A 21,878-nucleotide genomic window follows, 5' to 3' on the forward strand; every position below is an offset into this window, starting at 1 on the left:
GTAATGGCTTGAAGATGGAGCAATACTGAACATGCTCTTTCATGCAGGAATTCAGGAGTCATTTGAAAACTGTATCAAAAAGTTGTTTTGTTTCTTTAAAGAAAGAAGGGCATTTGGGTGCTTATTTAAGCAGACAGAGGGTAAAGAGCTGGAGGAATAAAGCTAAATCTGGTCTGTGGCAGAATTAGAGGTGCCATGGAAACAGTGGATAGGCCACTAAAGATGATCCTGAAGGGCAGTCTGTGATAGCAGTGAATAATTTAATGGAAGCAGTAATTAAGTGTGGAAAGGGAGTATGTCTTAAAGGAGAATACTTACGAAAGGGTCCTGCTTTTTTAGCAAGCTATTTTGCAAGGGAATGCAAATGCTGAAAATTAATACAAATAACGTTCTGGACTAAACAATGAAGGCTAAGAAAACAGAGGAAACTGGTTCATCCCATGAAAATGGATTTACTGTTTCATGGACACTCAGTGAGAAAAGTGTGTGCTTCATTTCCATTTAATTAGTGGTGAGGCTGAAATGACAGGCTGAATTTAGATAACTCATAGAGGAAAGATATAGTTAAGAGTATAAATGCTGTGAGAAAACTGGGAAATAGCAACTTGTGTCCCCTTTGTGCAAAAATTGTATTATGCAAAACCCCAGCATCCCTTTTTTCATATGTATGTTGGAAAATAGTAACAAATAGACTCAAGGACCTGTGTTTATTTGCTGAAGAGGTTATTTAAGAAAGCTTTTTCTCAATCTCGTCAGAGGGCTGAGTTGTGTCTGGTGCCAGCTATATTTAAATATATTCTACAAATATTACATATTCGTGTGATTCAAACAATTTTGATACATGAGTCTAAGCAAGAGTATGTTGATGTGTGGTTTATTAGTTATTTTGCTCCTACTGTTGAACAAAGTATAATTCCAATCTAACCAAGTTCCTTCCAGTCTTAATTGAATTAAGTTAGCACTTCATGAACTAATAGCTTGGTGTTTAACTTTGGGTCTTTGGCTCTGGCTTTGCCTTTCTCCTTTCCCTCCTTAGGATCTTAAGGTTGTAATTTAATATGGTTCTCCATGAAAGTGTTTTTACTGGTTCTTTAACAGTATTTATTTTTGTTTATCCAGTGGCAGTTGGTCCAAGGCCATGATGACACAGTCACTTTAATGCCAAGTCTACCTTGTTTCCCTGGTCTAAGTGGTAAACATATACTGATTTCTGCACAAAAGAGCAAGTGCTAGGACAAGACAGGCAGTGGCACTGGGCAGCTTTGTCTGCAGGCATATTCCCCTTCCTCTTATTCTAGCATAAAAGTTAAGGCATTTTAGAGAGGCTCCATTAACTAGGATTTAAACCAGTCATGAGTCAAAGAACTTTATTTTATATTGATTTTTTTTTTTTTCTTTATGAATTTGTCCTAGCTCTGGACTTATGCATCCACTTCTGACTTGAGAAGAGGTGTTTAGTCTCTGGACTATGGCTTTTCATTTGTTTTGTTTCTTGTTACTGCTTCCAGGGCTGTCACCTTCAGGACCTGAAACACTTGAAGGGCTCCTGTATGTGCTTCAGAGCTTCAGGCTTTATCATGCTGTGCTCTGCATGGATTTTAAAGGCACTAATAACCTCTTTTTGAGAAGACAGAACTGTTTGGCACCTAGAGGTAAGCATATTATATCAACTTACCTTCCTACTTCCTTCTACTACTACTTAATGACTTCCAGACTGCAAAAAGTCCCCAATGTATAAAAAAATATGAGTTTAAAGTCCTAAGATGAATCTTCACACAGTGTGTGTTATTTGGGGAAATAAAAAGTTCTTTCTACTTGTATAAAATAGTTGGTAATAATGGCAATGTAAAACGTAGTAGTAATTTAGCCATCATATAGACTATTAGAAGAAACAAATCCTGCCTTGAAACTTTATTGTTACAGATCATTTGTTAACATCCTTTTGAACTTTTAAATTTTTCTGGATAAAACCTTGTTAGTAGAGGAGTAGAGAGTTGAGATGTATTCTGATATTGCTCACAGAGGAAACTTAAGATGTATAAGAATATTGTTAAATCTTGCAAGATGTACAATTACTGCTTTAAACAAGCTGTTAAACTATCATCCAATTAGCTTTATATATATATATATATATATATTGTGTTATTACAGTCACAGTGGGAAAGTACACAATGTTGAACAGCAGCTCAGTTTTTAATTGGAAAAGAACTAAATCACTAAGTGTGCAAGTATGAAACATTATTTCCTTCCAAAAGTATTGTTAAAATCCTTACATAAGAACAGTTCTGTTCTGCTAGAGCACTGCTGACAACAGAGTGGGTCTTTTGGGACTGTTTGAAAGTTGACCATTGTTTTAAGCAAAGGATACATTTTTACTGGAATCAATACCACGTGAATGCTGAGATACCAGCGTCTAAAACTCCCTTTCAAAGTGTCTTCAGAAGGGCAGGTCCATCAAAGTGGCAGTCTGGATCCATACTTGTTTTCTTGCTTAGTCTGTAAATCTGCTTGGAGGATGTTTTGGAACACTCACCAACGTGGTATCATTGCCTGCATGTCAGTCTGCCAGGATATTATCTCTAATCTTTCACTCTTCCTCCATAATGAATAAGCAGATATCACTTTATGATTACGTATTTAGTTTGTGAAGCCACCTCAAATGTTCTCTCCTTTTGTAGTGTGAATCAAACCCATTAATCTGATGGGATCTTCATGAACAGCTTCTACGTTTCCTGTGTCTTCAGCAGCCAGCTGCTCACTATTAAGGTAAATGGTAACTTTAGAAGACATCACACCAGAATTAGATGATCTTTCTGCTTTATGCTCCTCTAATGAAGGGTCTTTATTTCTCCTTGGCTTTCTGTGTTTTCTCTTGACACTGTGATCGAGTGAGGCATAACACATCTGACTGTCCGGCTCCACCTAGAAAGAAATTCACTTTATATTTAACATTCACTAGTTATGCTTGCTTTAACATTATGGCTCTGGCTTTAATTATGCCCACACTGTATTCATAACTGTGGCTGAAGTTTACCCAAACTAGCTGTAAATGAATTTGTTAAACTTACAAATGCTTAAGATGGGGCAGCACAGTCAACAGTCCAACATAACCTAGTGGTAAGTTACTCAGATTCATAGGATAGTGACAATAAGGAAAAACTCATCAAGGTATTATCAGAAAGATTCTTTATGGGAATGAAAGTAGCTTACACAATCACTCCAAGTTCTTTGGGATGCAAGACACTGTTTCATCTGTTTCTTCCATTTTGTTTGTATGTTTGTTTGTTTTAAATTGGAATCCAGTTATTAGCAATAACATTTTTCACAGGCTTTGTCTGTGCAGAAAACCAAAGATCAGTGATGTTTGTCTGCATATATGATTTCATTTCCAGTGCAAACTGAATGTTTTCTGTGCCATTCCTCTGTTTCTCTGTTTTTCAAGCCAAGTTGTCAAGCACTTTTGATGTGGGAATTTTCATATGTTATTCTGTTTCTGTGAAGTTAATTAAAACGAATATCTAGATTTAAAAAGGGATATTTGTGCCCCCCGGGTAGTATCCTGAGAGAAAGGCTGGAAACTGGTCCTTGTGAAATACATGGAAATCAACTCAGAAAGTCGATGCTAGGAATACTTCAATTACAAATCAATTTCATTTGAAACCTGGATGCTTTTAGAAATCCAGATATCTCAACAAAATACAAATCAATATAGAAGTAGTTTTCTTTCATTTGTTAAAGTATACAGGTGTTCTCTTAGACAGGAGATAGATAGTCAAATTCATGATAGTTGTGTGACAGAGCTTGTTTTCACTTGGTTGATGTTCAAAATAAATAAAATTAATTCTTTACCTAAGCCATGGCAGTAGATACAGGCTTAATTCAGCCTGATCTCTATGCTTGTGACTGAGCTTTATCATATCATATGGATGGAAATGAGCTGTCCATAATTCTCCTGCTCCCTCTTTAATGACACAGATTCAACAAAAGGTCAAGTCTACCCCTAAATTCCCTGATGAACTGGGACACTAATTTATGGTAATTTTTATGATAAGCAGTGTAAGGATTTTTGTTATTGCTGTGGGATAAACACAAGAAGTCTGAGACAGACCACATTACCCTAATACAGAAATCCAGAATTAAAATTAAAGATACCTGTAGTTGATTAACTGGACTTTGAGGCTGGGACTTCGTCTGCTCGTAACAACATTCCTCTACAATTTATCAAAGTAGAAAAATGGTTTAATTATTAAGACACTCTACCAACTCCTAAGAACAGATTCTCCCTGTTACAGAACTCTCTCCCCCCAGTTTACTTTGGTAGAAGTTTGCTTTGTTTTCAAATCACACAGAGATCTGCTCCTCTATTTATAGAGTGGCAAACAACTAGGAAATTCAGACACACAGTGAAAATGAAAATAATTTCCTCTTCATGTGGATGGCAAGTTTGTCGTAGATTGAGTGGGCATCATTTTAGAGTGCTAGGAGGACACCCTGCAATAAGGGGAGCAGCCACATACTGCTGCATTTTTCAGCACAGGCAATCTTTTCTGTGGCTGAGAAAAGCTGTGAGCTGCAGCAGCTGGTGATTTAAATTCTGTTACTGACTCTGCTTTCAGTTTTCTGTAAATCTCATGCAAGTTATTTTCTCATGTCATATATCATTTTAGCCATCACTAAAACAGGTTCCTTCCATGGAGTTTTCAGATGTTTGTAGTGTCAATGTATTTAAATACTGGCTTAGTTAAATTTATGCAAACCATGTATGAACAAGTTGGGTTTGTTTTGTTTATTTTTCCCCCCCCACAGCTGAAGTGCTTTAGCTTAGTTTTGCTTAGCCTCAACTAAAGCCAGCAAAGAAAAAGTTGTGTTCATGTTACTTAAATACTGCTTCAACACCATAAGGTCTTCGGGAGACATACCCTCATTATATCTAACTCTAGCTGTAGTTATAGGAATTTATTGCCCTTAATATGGTCTCTCTCTGCACAGGATTATTAAGTTCAGCTCAGGAAACCAGAAAAAAGCTGTCCCTGCCCACCATTCAGCCACTGGGCTTGTTTCACCATATTTTTCACTGTCCCTGATGATCTGGGGGCAGCCACATCAGATCACTGGTGTGTGCTCCTCTCTGCTAGCTTCTCTGAAAGCAATGACTTTGGTCAGTGTGCCTTAGATTCTGCTGAGGTGCATGGATCAGGCTGTTTTTTCAACCAGTGCAGCTATACATGTAGAAAAGCTCTTGGGTTTTAGACATTTGGCTGAACAGCATCATTTGCATTGAAAAAAATTAAATTCAGCATGACATCTGGTCTTTCAAATACTAGTGCAGTAGGATGTTTTGCAGTTCTCTGCCAAGTATGTATTAATACAGCAACTGGAAAGGGGTAGATTCTCAAGTTTGCTATTAGAGTAACACAAAGTGTTGGTCAGTCAGCTTTTAACCATACATCCATTATAGCCTCTGAACAGATGCATGTTCTTAAAGTGAAACTTACCTAAAATATTTTGCCTAAGATTGCCATAAACTGGGTCATCTTCTGTGTAATAGTCATTACAGCTAGAGGGAGAACGGAAAAATACTTTTAATTGACAGAAAATGCTTTATTTAGGGTCCCACAATTCTACTGTAAACATTTTATATGCATATATAATAGCAGATTGGATGTGATCCAAAAAACAAGAATAAAAATACTAGGGGGGAAAGGGAGTGGAGGAAGAGAACTGCAAAAATGGCTATGTCTGTGTCCTGAAGAGACATTTGTTATCTAGCCAAGAACTGACCTCTTCTTTCCTGTAACTCAGTTAAGTGGAAAGCTAATCCCAAGACTGCTAAGCTACTGTTTGATGTAGTTCTAGACATATTAATTGTCACTGAAAGGAACCCAGTTCATGTTGCTGAGACCATTTTGCAAAACAAAATGAAGCACTAAATGGGTCTTTTGAGGAGATGCTCTTAAGAAGTCTGTTCTTGACTCCACTAAAATATGTGTGTTGACACAACTAGAGAAGACCAATGCCAAGTTCAGCTTTGGATTTTTAATGGTACTGTGTGTTTCATTGTCTGGTGTTGCTTGAACATGTATCCAAGCATGCTTGCAAGATGGGAGTTGCTAGTGGCAAGCACTGTGTAACCTTGTTTGTATTTCACTCTCTACTGTGTTTTGTCAAAGGAATGAAATAATGCAATCTGTTGCCACATTTCCAGTGGTATTTTTCAACTGAACAGGCTGTAATAGACAGACTTCCCAACTTCAAATAAATTTGTAATTGAGGATTGGTTTTGAGTAACAGGTGAAAGCTCTTGTATTTTTATTTCAAGGGCTTTTTACATTTGGGTTGAGATGAGAGTCTTTCCATCACCGTTTTCTATCGTTTGGGATTTTTTTTATGGTGAATAAGAGATACAGGCTTGTAACAGATCCTGGTGCATCCAGCAGCTGTAAGCAGACTCTTGTTTTATTGGCCCTGAATGTCATATGTAAAAGAAGGGTATGAAACATAAATACATGTAAATTATTATTCCACAAGTATTAAATATAGGAATGTAATTTTTCATTCTCTGAGGGTCCTTTTAAAGTCTTACAAATACCTTTAGTTCAAGTGATAGTAAATAGTGTTTTAGCTCAATAACTCCACTTCCTTCAGTATACAGAAGTATTATATTAGCATGCAATTATTTCGTTGTTGATAAAATGACTGGAGGACATGTCTACTGCATTACTTTTTTTCCACCACCATCCTGCTCCCTGATATTTTCAGGCAGGCTGCACGAGACACTGGATTTTCCTCTATGCTAGCCTTCTAAAGCCATCTGTCATTTTTTTTTAATCCAACTTACCTTGGACTGTTGTCTTCATAGTCTTTCTGCAGTTTAGCTGGAAAATTTATTTGAAAAAATAGTAAGGAGAAAACGAAACGTGCTATTTTAAATCACTTCAGATAATTGACTCAGCTGTCCTGCTTTTGGTTTCACTGTAGAGAATACAATCGAAAGCTCTTGGCTCTCAGTACCTTCAGTTGTCCCCCTACTTTTCTCAGATACTTTTGACTAACACAAGAAATGTTTGTGTTATGACACTGTGCTTGTCGTGCAAAGTCTGCATTAGTTTACAGTAACCCAGAAATTTATTGTAACGTGCAGTTGATTCCCTGTTTCCTACAACTACTACTACTGCCCCATCCTTTCCTCTGCGTAGAAAACTGCATCCATCACATGTTCACATTACAAGCTGAGGTTTATTTCTTTTACCAGTTTGTGTCTCTGAAAGACAGGTAACCTGTGATCCAAAAAGGTAAAGAAACTGCAGCAAAGAGGCAATGGCTAGAAAAAGTCTTACTGGTAGAGCATGATTAATAACTCAGGAATGCCTGACTGTCTGAATCCATCCTCTGCTCCAAGACTCCAGAATGTACCACAGTAAGTTCCGATTCCATGAGCAATGCAGCATCACCCAATCTGACCAAAACCTTGCTCAAGGTTAGTTTTGTAAATTAATGTGATTTTTCATCATAGAAATAAGTGCCGGGTGGCACTAAAAGACAAACTGAAAAAGCATCCCCTACCCCCCCATCCCACAACACTCCTGCAGCTCAATAATTAATAATCAATAATTAATAATCTAACTCCCTTATACTTGGTGAGTCATTTTTTGAGCAAAGGCTTTCTGCTTATGTCCACAAGGTATGTACATGTGTTTAACATGGTTGAATCCACCAGTGTTTACCTGCCCACCCACAGGTGCAGTTTTGCCTGTGTTGTAAAGGCAGCTTTTCCCTGAATGGGAGTGGTGTGGGCTGTGCAAATTCATAACCATGGAACTCCATGGGTAAGAGAGGTTGCATTGGCATAATTGATTCTGTTAAAAAAAGCCATAGTTAATTTTAACCAAAACAGGAGTACAACTGCAGTCACTCTTCAACATAAGTTGAACACACCAGTTCCTTACTGTGAATAACACATTGGGTGTAAGAGCTACATTAGGATCCCATGATGAAAAGCAAATTAAGCTAATTCAGCATATAGTGTGTATGAAATCTGAAATTCAAATAATGTTAAGTTATTTGGGGAGGATAAAATTTTCTCAAATGTCTTTTCTTTTAGTTCAGCTACTTAAAATATTTTTTAAATTAAAATACAAATAGTAGCCACTCTACATTAGATGTACACTTAGGAAAAGGAGATTACAGATGTTTAAAATCTACCTTGAAAATAAAAAATATAGCCAGAACCATTTTCTTCACTTTGTACATGTTCTGCTGGTTTGTATTCATAGACTGGATTTGGATATCTGTTTTTAGCAGCAGATTGGGCAGCTAGCAATCATTCTTCAGTCATATGTGAGTCTCTTAAAAATTTTTAGAAGTTACATCCTCTCTACTAGAATAACTCTTGAGATAACTTTGTTTCAATAGAATTTGTTTGTCTGTTTGAAATCTACCAGCAGTGATGGCTTTCTCCACTGAGAAAAACATTCAAATTCCATTCCTTACAGACAGACATTACCTACCTTGCTTCTTTTTCATACAGTGTGAAATGTTCAGTGTCAATGAAACCACCAGAGCCAAACTCAGAAAGGCCAAGACTCCCCAGACAGAAAAATGACAGTCCATTTCTGTAACTGAAACAAAGGATTTTTATTGTTTGTATTGTCTAACAGCTTTACTGTATTCTTTGTGGTTGGTTGATTTTTTGCTTTCTGTAACTGAAGCTGCTATTTTGTTGTTTGCTCTGTGACAGTAATTGCTATACAAGCTACATAATTAATATCCAAACTGGATGCTAAATAATAAGAAAGCTACACCAGTAAACTGTTGCAGAGCTAATGTTTCATAGGACTTCAGCCAAAGCCTAGACTGGTTTGCCTGCGAGATGCAATAAAAGTCAGAAATAACAAGTAAAAAGTCATCTTAGTGAATAGCCTTGAAGTAGTTTTTGTAATTGTCTTTAGTTTACTATTTGCAGTAAATTTCTTGGCTAATTGCTAGAGTTCATGAAGGTAGTTCTGGAGATGAATTCAGTGAAAACAATTGACTTCACTAGAAATGTCTCTGAGTAACAGCTAAACCCACCAGGTTTTAACAACCACTGCAATGAATTTCAAAGGCTGGTGTTACGTGTTTTCTTCCATCTCCTGATAAAATCCTATCTCTTCTTCCTGAGAAAGTAGAGGAGGTACCGCAAAGGAAAAGCCGTAGCTGGGAATCAATGAACCCCAAAAACTACAACAGAGAAAAACCCAATCATCTCCTGAAGAGTCACTTGGTAAAAGGTTGGTCAGCTTCAGTGAACAAAGCCTCTTTTTGCACGGAACTTGCCTCTCTTGGAGTCCTGTTAGAAATACAGGAAGGAAGCCCTCTGAACCAAATGTATTTTGTCATTTGATTAATTCTTCAATTATCCTGGCTCATAAAATTTCCATCACAAGCCATGCTGAAAAATAAGGAGCCTATTTGTGATGCTCAAGTGGTCAAGATTATCAGTGTTGCTGCAAATGGCCTGCAAAGCCCTTCCTTAATAGACGAAATGGTGAGCCAAATACATGAGTCAAAGGAGCTCGAAGCTAGACCTTTTTTTTTTTTACTTTCTTCCAAGTAATGTTTGATGTTCTTCTAGATTTGGAGAATTTGAAGTTAAAGCATTGTCACAAAAACTAAAGAAGCCCACAATTATCACCCAGAGAAGTCTACCTGGGGCAGAGCAGTCAAGGGGAGAGATCGGACGATACCGTCAGAGTGCGATTTGAGCAGGTCCTTAGTACATTTATTTGGTTTTGAGGTAGATGGATTCCTCTGGGAGGCTGACATCCTGTTTTCTTCTTAAAATAAGGCTGAGGAAAAAGAATACAGGCATACACATTCCCTTGCTGCCAGCCAGGGGTGGCAGGGGGCAATGAATTTGCTCCTGCAGAGAAGATGGAGCTTTGGTCCTGGGCTCATCAGCTCCAGCTCACCTTAGACACTGCCTCTTACAAGTTTTGTCCCCTAATTATGCTGGTGTTGCAAAGCTCTTGGTTTTGTTTCACTCTAAGCCACAGATGTTTTTATGATGATGAAACAAGATAATCCTTGGTAGTAAAGAAATCACAAATCTGTGATCTGCATGTATTTTAGTTGAATGAAAACAAACATACATGTGACTTCAGTATCTTATTTTTTTAATTCTTTTTGTTCTTTGTAATACGAGCTATTTTCAGATAGTACTACTTATGTTTCAGAAATAGCATCAGTTTTTGTTTACCCTATAAAATCGTAGTAAAGGCTTTGATAGGAGACATACAGGTGTTTCTCTGAGCTGGTTTTCTAATGTCAGTTTCAAGCTAATTTTACTGTCCAAGTAAAAAATATGAGAAATTTTGGTTTTATGTCTCAGCTCTACAGATAGACAATTCCCAGCCCTTTCCCAGATATCCTTAGACTACCCTTATATTTGCTGTCAATATACTACCTCTCTGCATTAATAACTGCATTATTTAAATATTTGCTATTTTTATAACAGCAGCAGTGTAAGGAAAGCTGAATACCTGTGTGAAGAACATTTTATCTCTGCAGAAATGGTGCTGCTGTCCCTGTATGTACAAGAGCAGATGCAACCTGTGGCAGCCAACTGATTGTGCTAAAGACAAAAGAAGCTGTGGTGACTGTGTGGAGAGTGAGAAATAAACAGAAAGAGATGTCTATTTGGCTTATTATAATCAGTTCGGAAACAGTCTCTAATTTTAATTTATTTCTTATAAGACTATTTCTCATTCAAATAGTCTACTCTTAAGTAGGTAAAATATGCTCTGTTAAAACAGGTCAACAGAAAAGTGTGTGTACAAATAAATATAAGCCCTGGAAGGTTGCTTCAAATGGGGCACATCTCAAATGCCTCTATGCAAAGGCAGTCATTTTTACATATTACATATAAATTCCAAAGAACATGTAGCAGAGTGATCGGGGACATTCACAATCATTTGCTGTCAAAGTGAATGTTTTAAAAAGTTTTTTCATATCTCTGCATAAAATAGTCCTAATGAAAAATAAGGTCCCTGGAAATAGCCCATTATGATTCCAGTAGGATAAGCTCAAATTCCATCAGGGCTTTCTGCAGTAGTCTATTTGGGAAAAATGTAAGAGTGATAGTTCATAAGAAATGATATTGAAGCTTTTCTTAAAGTAATGTGCTCCTCTGTGAAAGAAAGGAGTTAATCCTATAGCAAAAGGATTCATGATAACAACAATTCTCATTTTATTTTTAGAAGAAAATGGGATGTGAGTGGGAGAAGCACTATATTTAATCATTATAAAGTATTTTGGATACCTAATAAAAGAATCTCTCTAGTATTAACGATACATTCCTATCCAGCTCTTCTTCCATTTCTCTTTGAAAACAGGGTCAAACTTGGAGTTTATCCAAGTATAACACCTGCCTCTGATAATTTATTCCATCTGGATGAAGTTTTTACTTTTCTAACTTTAGGGTTGGGGTTAGTTGCCTCCTCTTATTATGTTTAGCACTGCTTTATGCGAAAGGTTTCACACAACAAAATACAGGCAAACAAAAGGCTTTCTAAAGGCTTGGTTAATTGTGTTTTTTCTCTGTTTTAGATCTATTGGCAACCTTCTTCATCAACACAGACAAGACATGGTAATAAGTAGACTATTGGTCATTTGTTCTTTGGTTCTCTCTTTGCAGAGTTGATCATGCCGTAACTGGAGGGGGAGGAGGTAAGAAGCAAGCAAAAAAACCCTCAAACAAACAAAATCCCCCAAAACATAAACTTTCGTGGATGGATTTCTGCATTATTATTATTACTATTGCAAATCAAAGAAGTGCACTTAATCATGCACTTACCTTTGGGGAAAGGAGTCAGATTCAACAATTTGGGGCTAGAAACAGACGTTTATTCTCCTAACAGCATAAGAGTATGTAGCAGAAGTACCAAGTTTTGTTTCTTCTTTTGTTCCTAGTGTATTTTGTTTAGAGAATCCATCTCAAAGGATAACAGGAAGATATACTCCTACCAATTTTTCCTACTGAAAAGGAGCACAAGGTGAGGAATATTGATACTTGTCTAGCAAGAATTGGACGTGCCATCTGTGGTATCAATACATCATTCGCAGAAGGAAATTATTTATCCAGTCACTACCATACATAAGATGATTATTTGGAGCACAAAATGGTTTGTTTCCTCTTTTTTTCTGTCTGGACCTTTTTCTAATAAGAGACAAAGCTAGATTCCCCCTGCCCCTCCCACCTCCAATTAAATGGTGTGATAAAGAGTATTCTGTACTAATGACCCTTAGAAAAAGAAACCCATTGAGAGACTGATGCATGTTAGATTAAAATTAAAGATGCTTCCACCTGTGTGAGCTTTTAAGGCAGGATTAATTCTAGAGAAAGGATTCCTTAAGCTGCAATTAACTAGCACACAACTAATTGCTTTGCAAGATATCAACTTTATACTTCAGAATGGAAGCAGCACGTTATAAAATAGGAAGCCCTCAGCACACTAAATAGGTTTAAGCAGAAAGCTAACACCAATGCTTAGTCTTCATTAACAAACCTTAATTAATAAAAGTTTAAGCTGTGATAAGTCATCATCCTTAATGTTGTTGTTATTTTTAATAATTTGACTTCAGAATTTTGAGCAACCTTCTTGGAAGACTGCCACAGTGTGTTTTTGCTGCTCCTTTGTTTACAGCTTTGTAATACTGAAAAGATAAAACTTACCTCTTCTTATTGTTTCTGGGAATACTCCCTGGCCCTTTGCCCAATGGGAAATCAAGTTACATTGGCAGACCTTGGATGCTCTTTTCTTTTGGAACTGGCAGCATGAATCGATCTCTAGAGCTGCTGTCTTAAAGGTCTCAAGTCTTTTTTTCACCTGCTTTCTTACTAACAGGAAATGTGGTTCAGGCTTTTACAACCTCATGAACAAGCTGACAGTCTACTGTAGTGTTTGCCTCCAAGAGGGGAAATGCAGTATTTATGTGTGCATTTGCATTTTTTATCCATCTGTCTTGCCACACAAGAGCATCTACAGGATTATTAGTTCCATTTTAGGGGATACAAACCTTACTGTGTAATGCTCATATGAGAGTCGTGGTTCCAAGTCTTCCTTCTTGTAGTTTTATGTTGAATTCATCAAAAGTGTCTAGATAGCTTTTAAACTACATTACAGAACTCTTTTACCTAGAACTGTTATTTGACTCATTGTCTCCTGAGGTTTCTAAATGAAGCCTGGAAGTCCATTGCTGAGAGAGCCTACAGTTTAGCTGAAGGATTCAGAGGCACAATGCAGAATTTATACCACTGCCAGCTCTGAAAGTTTGGGTTAGGGTATCATAATACCCTTCCTTCGTTCTTTAAAGTCTATTAATCTGGGTACCACAATCCAGAACAGTTGTGGAAAGAGATGGTAAATCAGCATGTGGCTCACTGTCTATACTTATCTTTAAAATATAATGAAACCTGCCTGTGTTTGGGTAAAGAAGCCATTTTCTTCTCAGAATCAGAGCAGCTTCTTCCAGAGGAAGCTTGCACACTGAGCACTGTCAAAGAAACTTTCTGTTAACTTCTCAGGTTTTAGATTTTTAGGTTTTTCTCAGAGCAAATGGTTTTCTTTCCAGTTATGAATAATGTAGAAATGGGAAATATTTCTTAAGAGAAAATGTTAATCACATGACTATGTGAGCAGGAAGGAACAGGTTAGTCTTGATTAACATAAGAATATAATTAATATGCTATATAATTATTTTATATTATGTCTCTTTTATAAAATAAATAATTATGTATAGTATACCTAATAATTCCTTACATTGAATAATATACAGTAATTACATATTATAGATTGTTGTATTAATATAATTATTTTAATATAATAAACACCATTTGAGTCCAAAGGTGATACAGACTCTTAACTACTCGGACCTTCGAAGTGAGCTGATGAGAGAAATGAGTATAAAAATACTAAAAATGGAAGGAATTCTTACACTTTATATGGGTTTTGATGTTGTAATAATAATGATGAAAAATCACCTCAAAAATAGCATTGTTTTACATGGTACATAGCTTTGGTATTTGCCAGCAATGGAATTTGGAAACCACATTCATAAATATGAGTAGAATCAAAACTCCTCATTGTTACACCAAAAGGCACAGGTCCATCATATATTTTACTGAAAAACAGGATGTAGAGCTTACTTTCAGTGCGTGATGTCTTTTGTATTGTAAACTGTGGCTTTAAGCAGGGAAGAAATCCAGTTTTGTGCAGTGAAGACTGCAGTACATATGCTTGAAAGTAAAGAGTTTGTCGTGATCCTAGGGAAGCAGAAGAATTCAACCAGTTATAATAACTGGATTTTGCAGTTCTGTGTTGTAGGATTCAAGAGTCCTGGAGCCATCTGATGTGAGTATGCACCTCTAGAGGAAGCCTCTTCTTGTTAAGAACAAGAAGGATGCTGGATTGGGAGAGTGGGAGAGATGCAAGGTAAAACTGGAGGCAGTTGCTTGGTTTCTCAGCTAAGCACAAGGAGTAAACCTGAGATCTGCAGAGTTTCAGTATGAAATGCTTATCAGCCTGAACAAGAAGCTTACTAAGAATAAACTCCTTTAGAGATAATTAGGGGCATAACAGAAAGGTGAATACTGAGAATGCAGTGGGGGATTTGTGGGTCCGTAGCCACGCTGGTGTGTTAATTAATCTGCTCTCCAGGAGCAAATCATCTTTTTTTGTATCATCTTTGAATGGCTGCAGAAGCAGTGTCTGTTGGGTTGGACATAAGCTTGGTATGGTATTTTGAGCAGCCTGCAACAGACTGAGAGCTCTTATACATAGCAAGAAATTATTCCCTTCAGGCTTGTAAAATCCATCATGAATATACAAGATTTCTTACTTTTTTTTCTTGTCCTTTAGATGGATGGTAGGGTACAAAACTTGGTGAGCCAGTAGTCTGCTTAAAGAACTGTTATTGGGGATAATGGAGGACAAATTGTGCCTAATTTTAGAAAGACAGGGCATAAGGTAATGCTACTCCATCCACGTGTACAGTATACAAAGACATTTCCCCTTCTTTTGACAGTCCCCAAGCTAAAAATTGCTAGGTGCATATTCTGGGAAGGTATCTCTGAGTGTTCAGCTACTTCTGTGATCTTTGGTAAACACACGTGGCTGATGTCTCCAAGATAAGGATCCATATCAAGTGGACATCTGACTTGTCTGGGAATAGCTCTTCCTATTTAAGTTCTTGGAGAAGGTAAATGGAATACTATTAAATATTGATGTGCTCAGATGTATATGAAGGAGTAAATCTGTGCTCATATGAAGTCAAGAAAACAACGCTGTTTATCAGACAACTTAGATGACTGAATGAAGCTGACTGAGAGATTGCACGACAAAGTTTAAAAAAGCTGATAAAGCAGTATTTTATTAGTTGTTTAAGGGAAAGACAAGCATAAGCATCCTAAGGTAGTCATGAAAGACAACTCTATGTTGGGAAGGGAAGCCATACTAAGAAAAGCAGAGAGTGGATCTTGAGTTTCTTTCTTTGGGCTTAGCTGAGTCTTCCTAAACTTAATATTAGTGAAAAAAAAAAAAAAAAAGAAAAAAAAAGAAAAAAAAAGAGTACATTATGGATATGGGAGGGAGGGCATACAGCTAACAACAGAATCAGGCCTCGAATGCTTACTTTCTCTATCACTCCTCAAATTACAACCTCTCTTTGATAAACTATGTCATTTTCAATGTAAAGTAGTGTCATGGAAACACCATTGCAAAGAATGAAAGAGAGACTGTTTGTAGTAAAAGTATTGAAAAGTCTTGGTATTCCTGCAAGATGTAAATGACATTTCCAGTGGAAGCAGGAATGTATTTTTAATAATGAATCTTCTAGGATGTGCTGGGTAAAGCAACTACAGCAGAAAAGCTTTGAGGAGGGCTTATGCTGAAGTGGAGTCTGCTCTGGTTCTAATCTCACTAATCAGAGAAATAAAAGTGTTCTTTTAAGGTTAACATGGCTTAGATTGCAGGTGCAGACCTGTTGCTCCTCGTAAAGTGAATATAACTGAGCAACAATGCTACGTAAGCAAGGTTGGAGTAAAACTGGTGCCAAAAAAGAGTGAGGCCTTTGAAGCCAGCCTCAAAACCTGCAGAGAGCTCATCTGACTCCTGCAGTGAATTTTGTACTTAATGATAAAATTAAAAAAAAAAATTATCATCATTTGTAGATGAAGTCCCGAATGACACAGTTTTACTTAAACCAGATTTAAGCAAAATCCCATCAGCTGCCCCTGAAATTATGGCTCCTATTACAAGCAGTATTATGTGTTTCCTGTGGGGAAACCACAAAGTTTTTTTCTGAATGCTACAAACCCTTATTACCAAGGAGCGTAAAGAGAAAAAACTTCTTGTCTTGGCTGTTCTGCACTGTCAAAATTTCCACTGAAAGCTAACACTGCACACTTGTGCAGCTTTGGGTGGGGTTTCTTGGGTTGCATGCTGTGAGATACCTGAGCAGACTGTATGTGCCACTCCATCCAAAAGCTACAGAAATGTGGCCTTTTCATTGACTTCAGAGGATTTTGTTTTCTGTCCAGACAGAAGGCTGCATGCTGTGAGAGAGGTGATCTCTAGAGATATTTCTTTCACAAGCCACAAGAAGAATGAATTTCCTGTTTAAGTTGCTATACTCCATTTGCTTGGGTTAAGGATTTTTGTAGTTCCCCTTTGATACACTCACAGAGTGTGGGCGAGTATTTTCCCTTGAGCAGCCAAAGACCTGATCTGGCAACTTATTCATCATCCTAGTGTGAGAGAAACCCTAGTGAAGCCAGTGAGCCCCACTGGTCTGTGCTTAGTAGCAAGCCTGCTACTCTTACCATCTTTAAACAAATTGCAGGAGTTGGGGAGCAATACAGTGTACCTAAGATACTGAGCATGTGCTTTCAAAAGGTGCTTGGAACTACTGCAGGCATGTCCATGTGGCTCTGTTTAAATCAGTGCAGACAACTTGAACTTGTGTGTATGTGGCTTGGAACCTGGTGGAGAATCTCCTCAAACAGTCCAAGTCCCTTCCTGTTGTGCTAAGGCTGAGTTAATGACCCTGACTCCTAAGCTGTGCTCATTGCTCAAGTGATTAAGCTGATTCTAGTTCTGCAGTGCATCCTTTAACTGGCTTAGCTTTCATAGTAGACTTTTTCATCCACTGCTTCTGGCTTAAGTGTTGTTTTCTCTGTTGCAATGGGTTCTATTTGCTCTCCTTTGAGTGGAGTATTCCCAGATACAATTGTGAATGAAAACCCTTGCTTTGAGCAAAACAGCACCTGCCCTCTAGTGAACGATTGGCATCGCAGTAATGAATTGTGGTAACTCAGGCTGCTGTCTCTCCATAAGGTTCCTTCATCACTTTTTGAAGCTCGTGTTTATCACAGCAAGGTTGATCTTGGGTCTTAACTGGACTTTGGCCTATCCCTCTTTTGGGCACAACAGAAGTTCTGAACTTTTTAAAAGCTGCAGTTGTTTTCTCCCCCAAAACCCTTCCTGCAATTAATTCCAGCGGGACTCTGTACATGTAACATGACACAGCTGTCAGAGGGCAGCAGGAGAACCACAGCAGTGGGATTCAAGGGATGCGATCATCTGCAAGGTTGCAAACAGTGACAAGGAAATGAAAAAATGCATGACTCTGCCTCAACTTAAAACTTTGTGACGGCATGTATTTACCACTAAGACAAGGTATCTCTGCAGAGCAGCTCAATGACCCATTAGATATAATTCATGTGTATATAGGTTGAGATGAAGATTTGACACAATGACTGTGAAGCAAACTCTTGAAAAGTGGCCCATGATGCACTGGAGTAGTGAATATGAACGGAATCACTCGACTACTGAACCTTTCTCCTTAAAAGTGTTGTGCTTGTATCTCTATTTAAAGACCTAGCTGGTAGGCAGATAAAAGTGCTCGTCTCACCACATTCACAGCCAGTAAAACATTGTTTTCTTACTACTTCCTGTTTAGCAGCACGTTTGGGCATGGCAAAGTGTGTGCTGGTTTCCTTGTAGTATAAATTGTCAGTGACTCATTGGCATTTACAAAAAAATAAGAGCACAGGTGCACGGAAAATGGCTGTCTTGTCCCACAGAAATGTTAAAGGTTATTAAGTGATTGTTCTACATTGACGTGCACATGTTGGCATTTCTAGGAGGTCAGAATAAATACTATGTGTGTTTGAGGTGTTTTCTTTGGACACAGAAGTCTTGGATTAAAGTTTCTGCTAAGAGAAGGCACAACATAGACTCACCTCTTTATGTCGTAGCTGAAAAATGCAGTCATTGACCCTGTTAAGGGTTGTGGGCAGTCTTAGTCTGGGACACACAAATGCTGCATCCTCAGTGGGAGGATGTTTTCCCCACAGAACTGTCATGACACAGCTCACTAAGCTTTCTGGCTAAAATGTTTGTGTTATGTCAGAATTATGGCTAGAAGTATGGGAAAACTGATCGACTCTAAGAAAACTGTTGTTGCTACTTCAAATTTATTAACAATCAGAATAATCCCATTGCTTCCAGTTTTTCTCTTTCTGATCTGAAGCACTATGTTCCTTCTATTCATGTGTCTTGTTTCAAGTCTATTTGACTATTTAAGGGGCTTTTCTCATTTACAAAAATGTGCTACTTAGGAGTGGGGTTTTTTGTCTTTTTTGTGTGAGTGCAGTTCCCACTTCCATAGCTGATGTTTAGGAAAGAGTTATTCTACATGCTATTATTTGTGCCAATGAATCCTTGCTATGCTGCTTAGTCAGTATATTATTTGCAGCACTGTCCAGGGATGCAGAAATATTCAGAGACCTGATAGCAGTCCCTTCAAGCAGAGGAGGCAGGCAGAGCAAGCCATACTCCAATCTTATCTTCACCTTTGTAATGCTGAGCCATACTCCAACCTTATCTTCACCTTCCTAAAGCATATAGCTATATGTATTATCATATACATGTGACAATAAGTAGTACAGGTGGGTTGAGGGGTACAGGGAGGTGGATTGTATGCTGTAGCCATACCTCTGTGGGGGGGGGGTGGGCAGAAATACCAGCACTCCTGGAGCTTAAAAATTAAGTGAGGCAAGCAAGAAAGGTGATAAAGTTACTATTTGATTGTTGTGCACGATAGGTTTTATACCTCACTCTACCCTTTACTTGAAGTGAAACTTTATTTTAGGAGTTATAGTACCATGATAACATGAAGAGTGTAAATTATTTTCTGTTGTTCTTGGAAGCAATTCTCTGTTAAACTGAACAGTCACAACCTGGGGTTTGCAGTTACTTGAAGAGAAAAAAAAAGTTGTGGTAAAGGCTGACCATTCTGGTCTGAGGCTTTCTCCTACTTAATACTTTTATTCTGTGTGTGACACATACACGTCATGACTTTGCATCATAGGACAAGTCCACAAAGGGTCATTTAATCACAGAGTTGGCAGGTTCTGACTTGCCTGGTACCAGTTTTCCTGGACTTGTACTGCAACTTAGTAACGGAACTGCACAGTGTTAAGAAAAGCTGGAGTTTTCTCTGTAAGACTGCTTTTCTTTTAAAAATTATTAAAGTCCAGCATACAACAAAAATTTGCACTGAAAATACTTTTGGATGAGCATGCAGCATTTGACTGACATGCAAAACCCAGAGTTTCTGTCTCCATAGCTGGAAGCTAAGGAGGTTCTTTTAAAAAACTGTTGATAGCCTTTTTTTATCTGACAAAAAAGGCCCCTGACTGAGAACATTTGTAGCTGACAAAGGTTTCTGTTTCACAGGTTAAACATGTATAATTGTCCATGACTCGTATGTTAATGCTACCACTTGATGCTTTTTATCCCCTCTTTTATATAATGGAATTCTGTAAGTTAATATGCCCATCTGCTCAGCTTAGGCAATGCTGAAATACACAGAGAAGCTACATAGAAATGAATCTGTATTGAAGTGTTTTTTAAGGCTTGCTATAAAAGACTTCTTACAGGACTGCCTGTCCTTGAAACATATCAAAACACTTTATAAAGTGAAATCAATAAATGCCATATATCCCACACAGCATGATTTACAGTCAGTTCTGATGCAGAATCTGCCTCTTACCCAACAGCAGCTCTATGAGATTGTGGAAAGCCATGATGGAAATATGCAACCAGATGAGGAATGCAGGTTGGCTTCTCCTGAATAGAGGCAGGAACACAAAATTTCCTCCATACACTGGAGTACTTTCTCTCTGTGCAAACAGATTGATTGTAAGTGTCCAGAGACTTGGCTCTGAATTTCCCCTCATTGTTAACTATATTTGCAAGTTCAGATCTCCAATGACTTGCAGAGAGCCCTGTTTCACATCTCATTTAGGCACAGGAGAAATCTGCAGATTTAATACATATAAAGCTAAGTGTGTCCAGGTTTTCAGGAAGGGCATGTTACTAGGACTTAAAAAATTCCTGGAGCAAGTAAGTTTCTACCATGCTTGGCAGATTTGTGTTTTGTAGCATGACATACATCAACTCAGTAATATTTCCCTATGGTTGTAGAGAGCCTGACAGAGGAAATATGAAATACTACCTGTATTTTTCACTTTGATGCCAGTGTTTTTAATGATGTCATATCGATAATTTAGATGGTTAAATTTTAGGTTTGGAGAAACAAAGGGAGGGAGCAGAGCCCTATTATAAGGAATTTCACTAAAGTGTGGCAAGCTGTACTTACAGTATCATCCTCGTATGTCTCTGCTTTCTTGATGTGACAGCTGCCACTTTGGCCATTCTCATCCTGAGATGGGCAAGGGACTTCTGCCCTGGGCTGCACAGTTTGTAGTTTGCTGTGGTCAGGCTCCATTTTAAGCCTGACATGACCCATATCCCTGCCTGCATTGCAAGGCTGGAGCACCTCTCCTGCGTTGATTCACAAGGTAAAGCTCAGTGAAGCAAGTGATGGGAGACAACTGGGAAAGGTTGTCTTACCCAAATGAGAGACTTGACAGCACTACCAGGAAAAAGAAGAGACTCTTGTCTGCATGAATGGTCCTTTAGCAGGATGTCACTGATGGCTACCCATAGGAGGTGGAGGGGAGGGCAGGCAAATCTTTAAAATCTAAAAAATGTTGGCCAAGTAGTGAGATATCACCTATGCAATTAATACTTCTTAGAAAAAGGTAGTTTCTTCAGTAGTCAGAGAGATCCTATATTATTGCACTGGAGGGTTATTTTGTGCAGACCAGCAGCATCCCTCACTCCCTTCACCAGCACGCTGACAATTAATTGGCAGCTGCCTTGCTGCAGCTCAGAGATGAAGATGTTTGGTGTCCTGGAGTGGGATCAATAACTCTGCTGCTTAACTTCCTATGTCTGTGATTTCTGGCAAGTATAAGGACTTCTCTGCTGTCTTAACCCAAACTATGACTTAATTAGAGGATTTAGAAATGGTCAATACAGCAACCTGTCCTGTGTAAAGACTTTCTTATGATGATAAACTGAGCAGCCAGAACTTCAGATCCTTCCAGTAGACACCTGTGTTAATTTGGAGACCTCTTCAACCTCTTTCCCTTCAGGCCAGCTCTGTTGTGTTCTGTCCTCATCTCTCTGCTTTCAACCACAGAACCACCCCCATGCCTTCAGCAGGAGTTAGAGTCTTGCCCCAGTGCCCGTGAATTCATCCTCCTTCATTTCCATTTCCTCCCCCCATCTCTGTTCAGGAGGCTTATCCTGAAAGAGCAGAGTATGGAATGAAAAGAAAAAAATATACAGGTACAGTAAATATCAGGTTGAGGTACATAATTCGGTTTACCACAGCAGGGTGCATTTCTGAAACAGGTGTTTAAGGTACAGTAAGGAATTTTCCAGGCTCTAAGATACCTGGGTTCTGTTGGGAGAAAATTACTGGGG

General features: G+C 38.2%; 1 protein-coding gene across 1 annotated transcript; it reads right to left on the reverse strand.

Moving 5' to 3' along the window:
- Positions 1–1,882: 1,882 nt before the first annotated feature.
- TRAT1 (T cell receptor associated transmembrane adaptor 1) lies at positions 1,883–12,893 on the reverse strand. The gene is made up of 6 exons (XM_071757571.1): positions 12,713–12,893; positions 8,508–8,612; positions 6,839–6,875; positions 5,496–5,557; positions 4,153–4,211; positions 1,883–2,922 (listed from the first exon to the last, which is right to left on the reverse strand). The coding sequence occupies exons 2-6, from the start codon at positions 8,608–8,610 to the stop codon at positions 2,656–2,658; spliced, it is 528 nt and encodes a 175-aa protein (XP_071613672.1). The 5' UTR covers positions 8,611–8,612; positions 12,713–12,893; the 3' UTR covers positions 1,883–2,655.
- Between the last annotated feature and the right edge of the window lie 8,985 nt (positions 12,894–21,878).

This window comes from Heliangelus exortis, chromosome 1 (assembly GCF_036169615.1).
Source record: "Heliangelus exortis chromosome 1, bHelExo1.hap1, whole genome shotgun sequence".
Lineage (NCBI taxonomy): Eukaryota > Metazoa > Chordata > Aves > Apodiformes > Trochilidae > Heliangelus > Heliangelus exortis.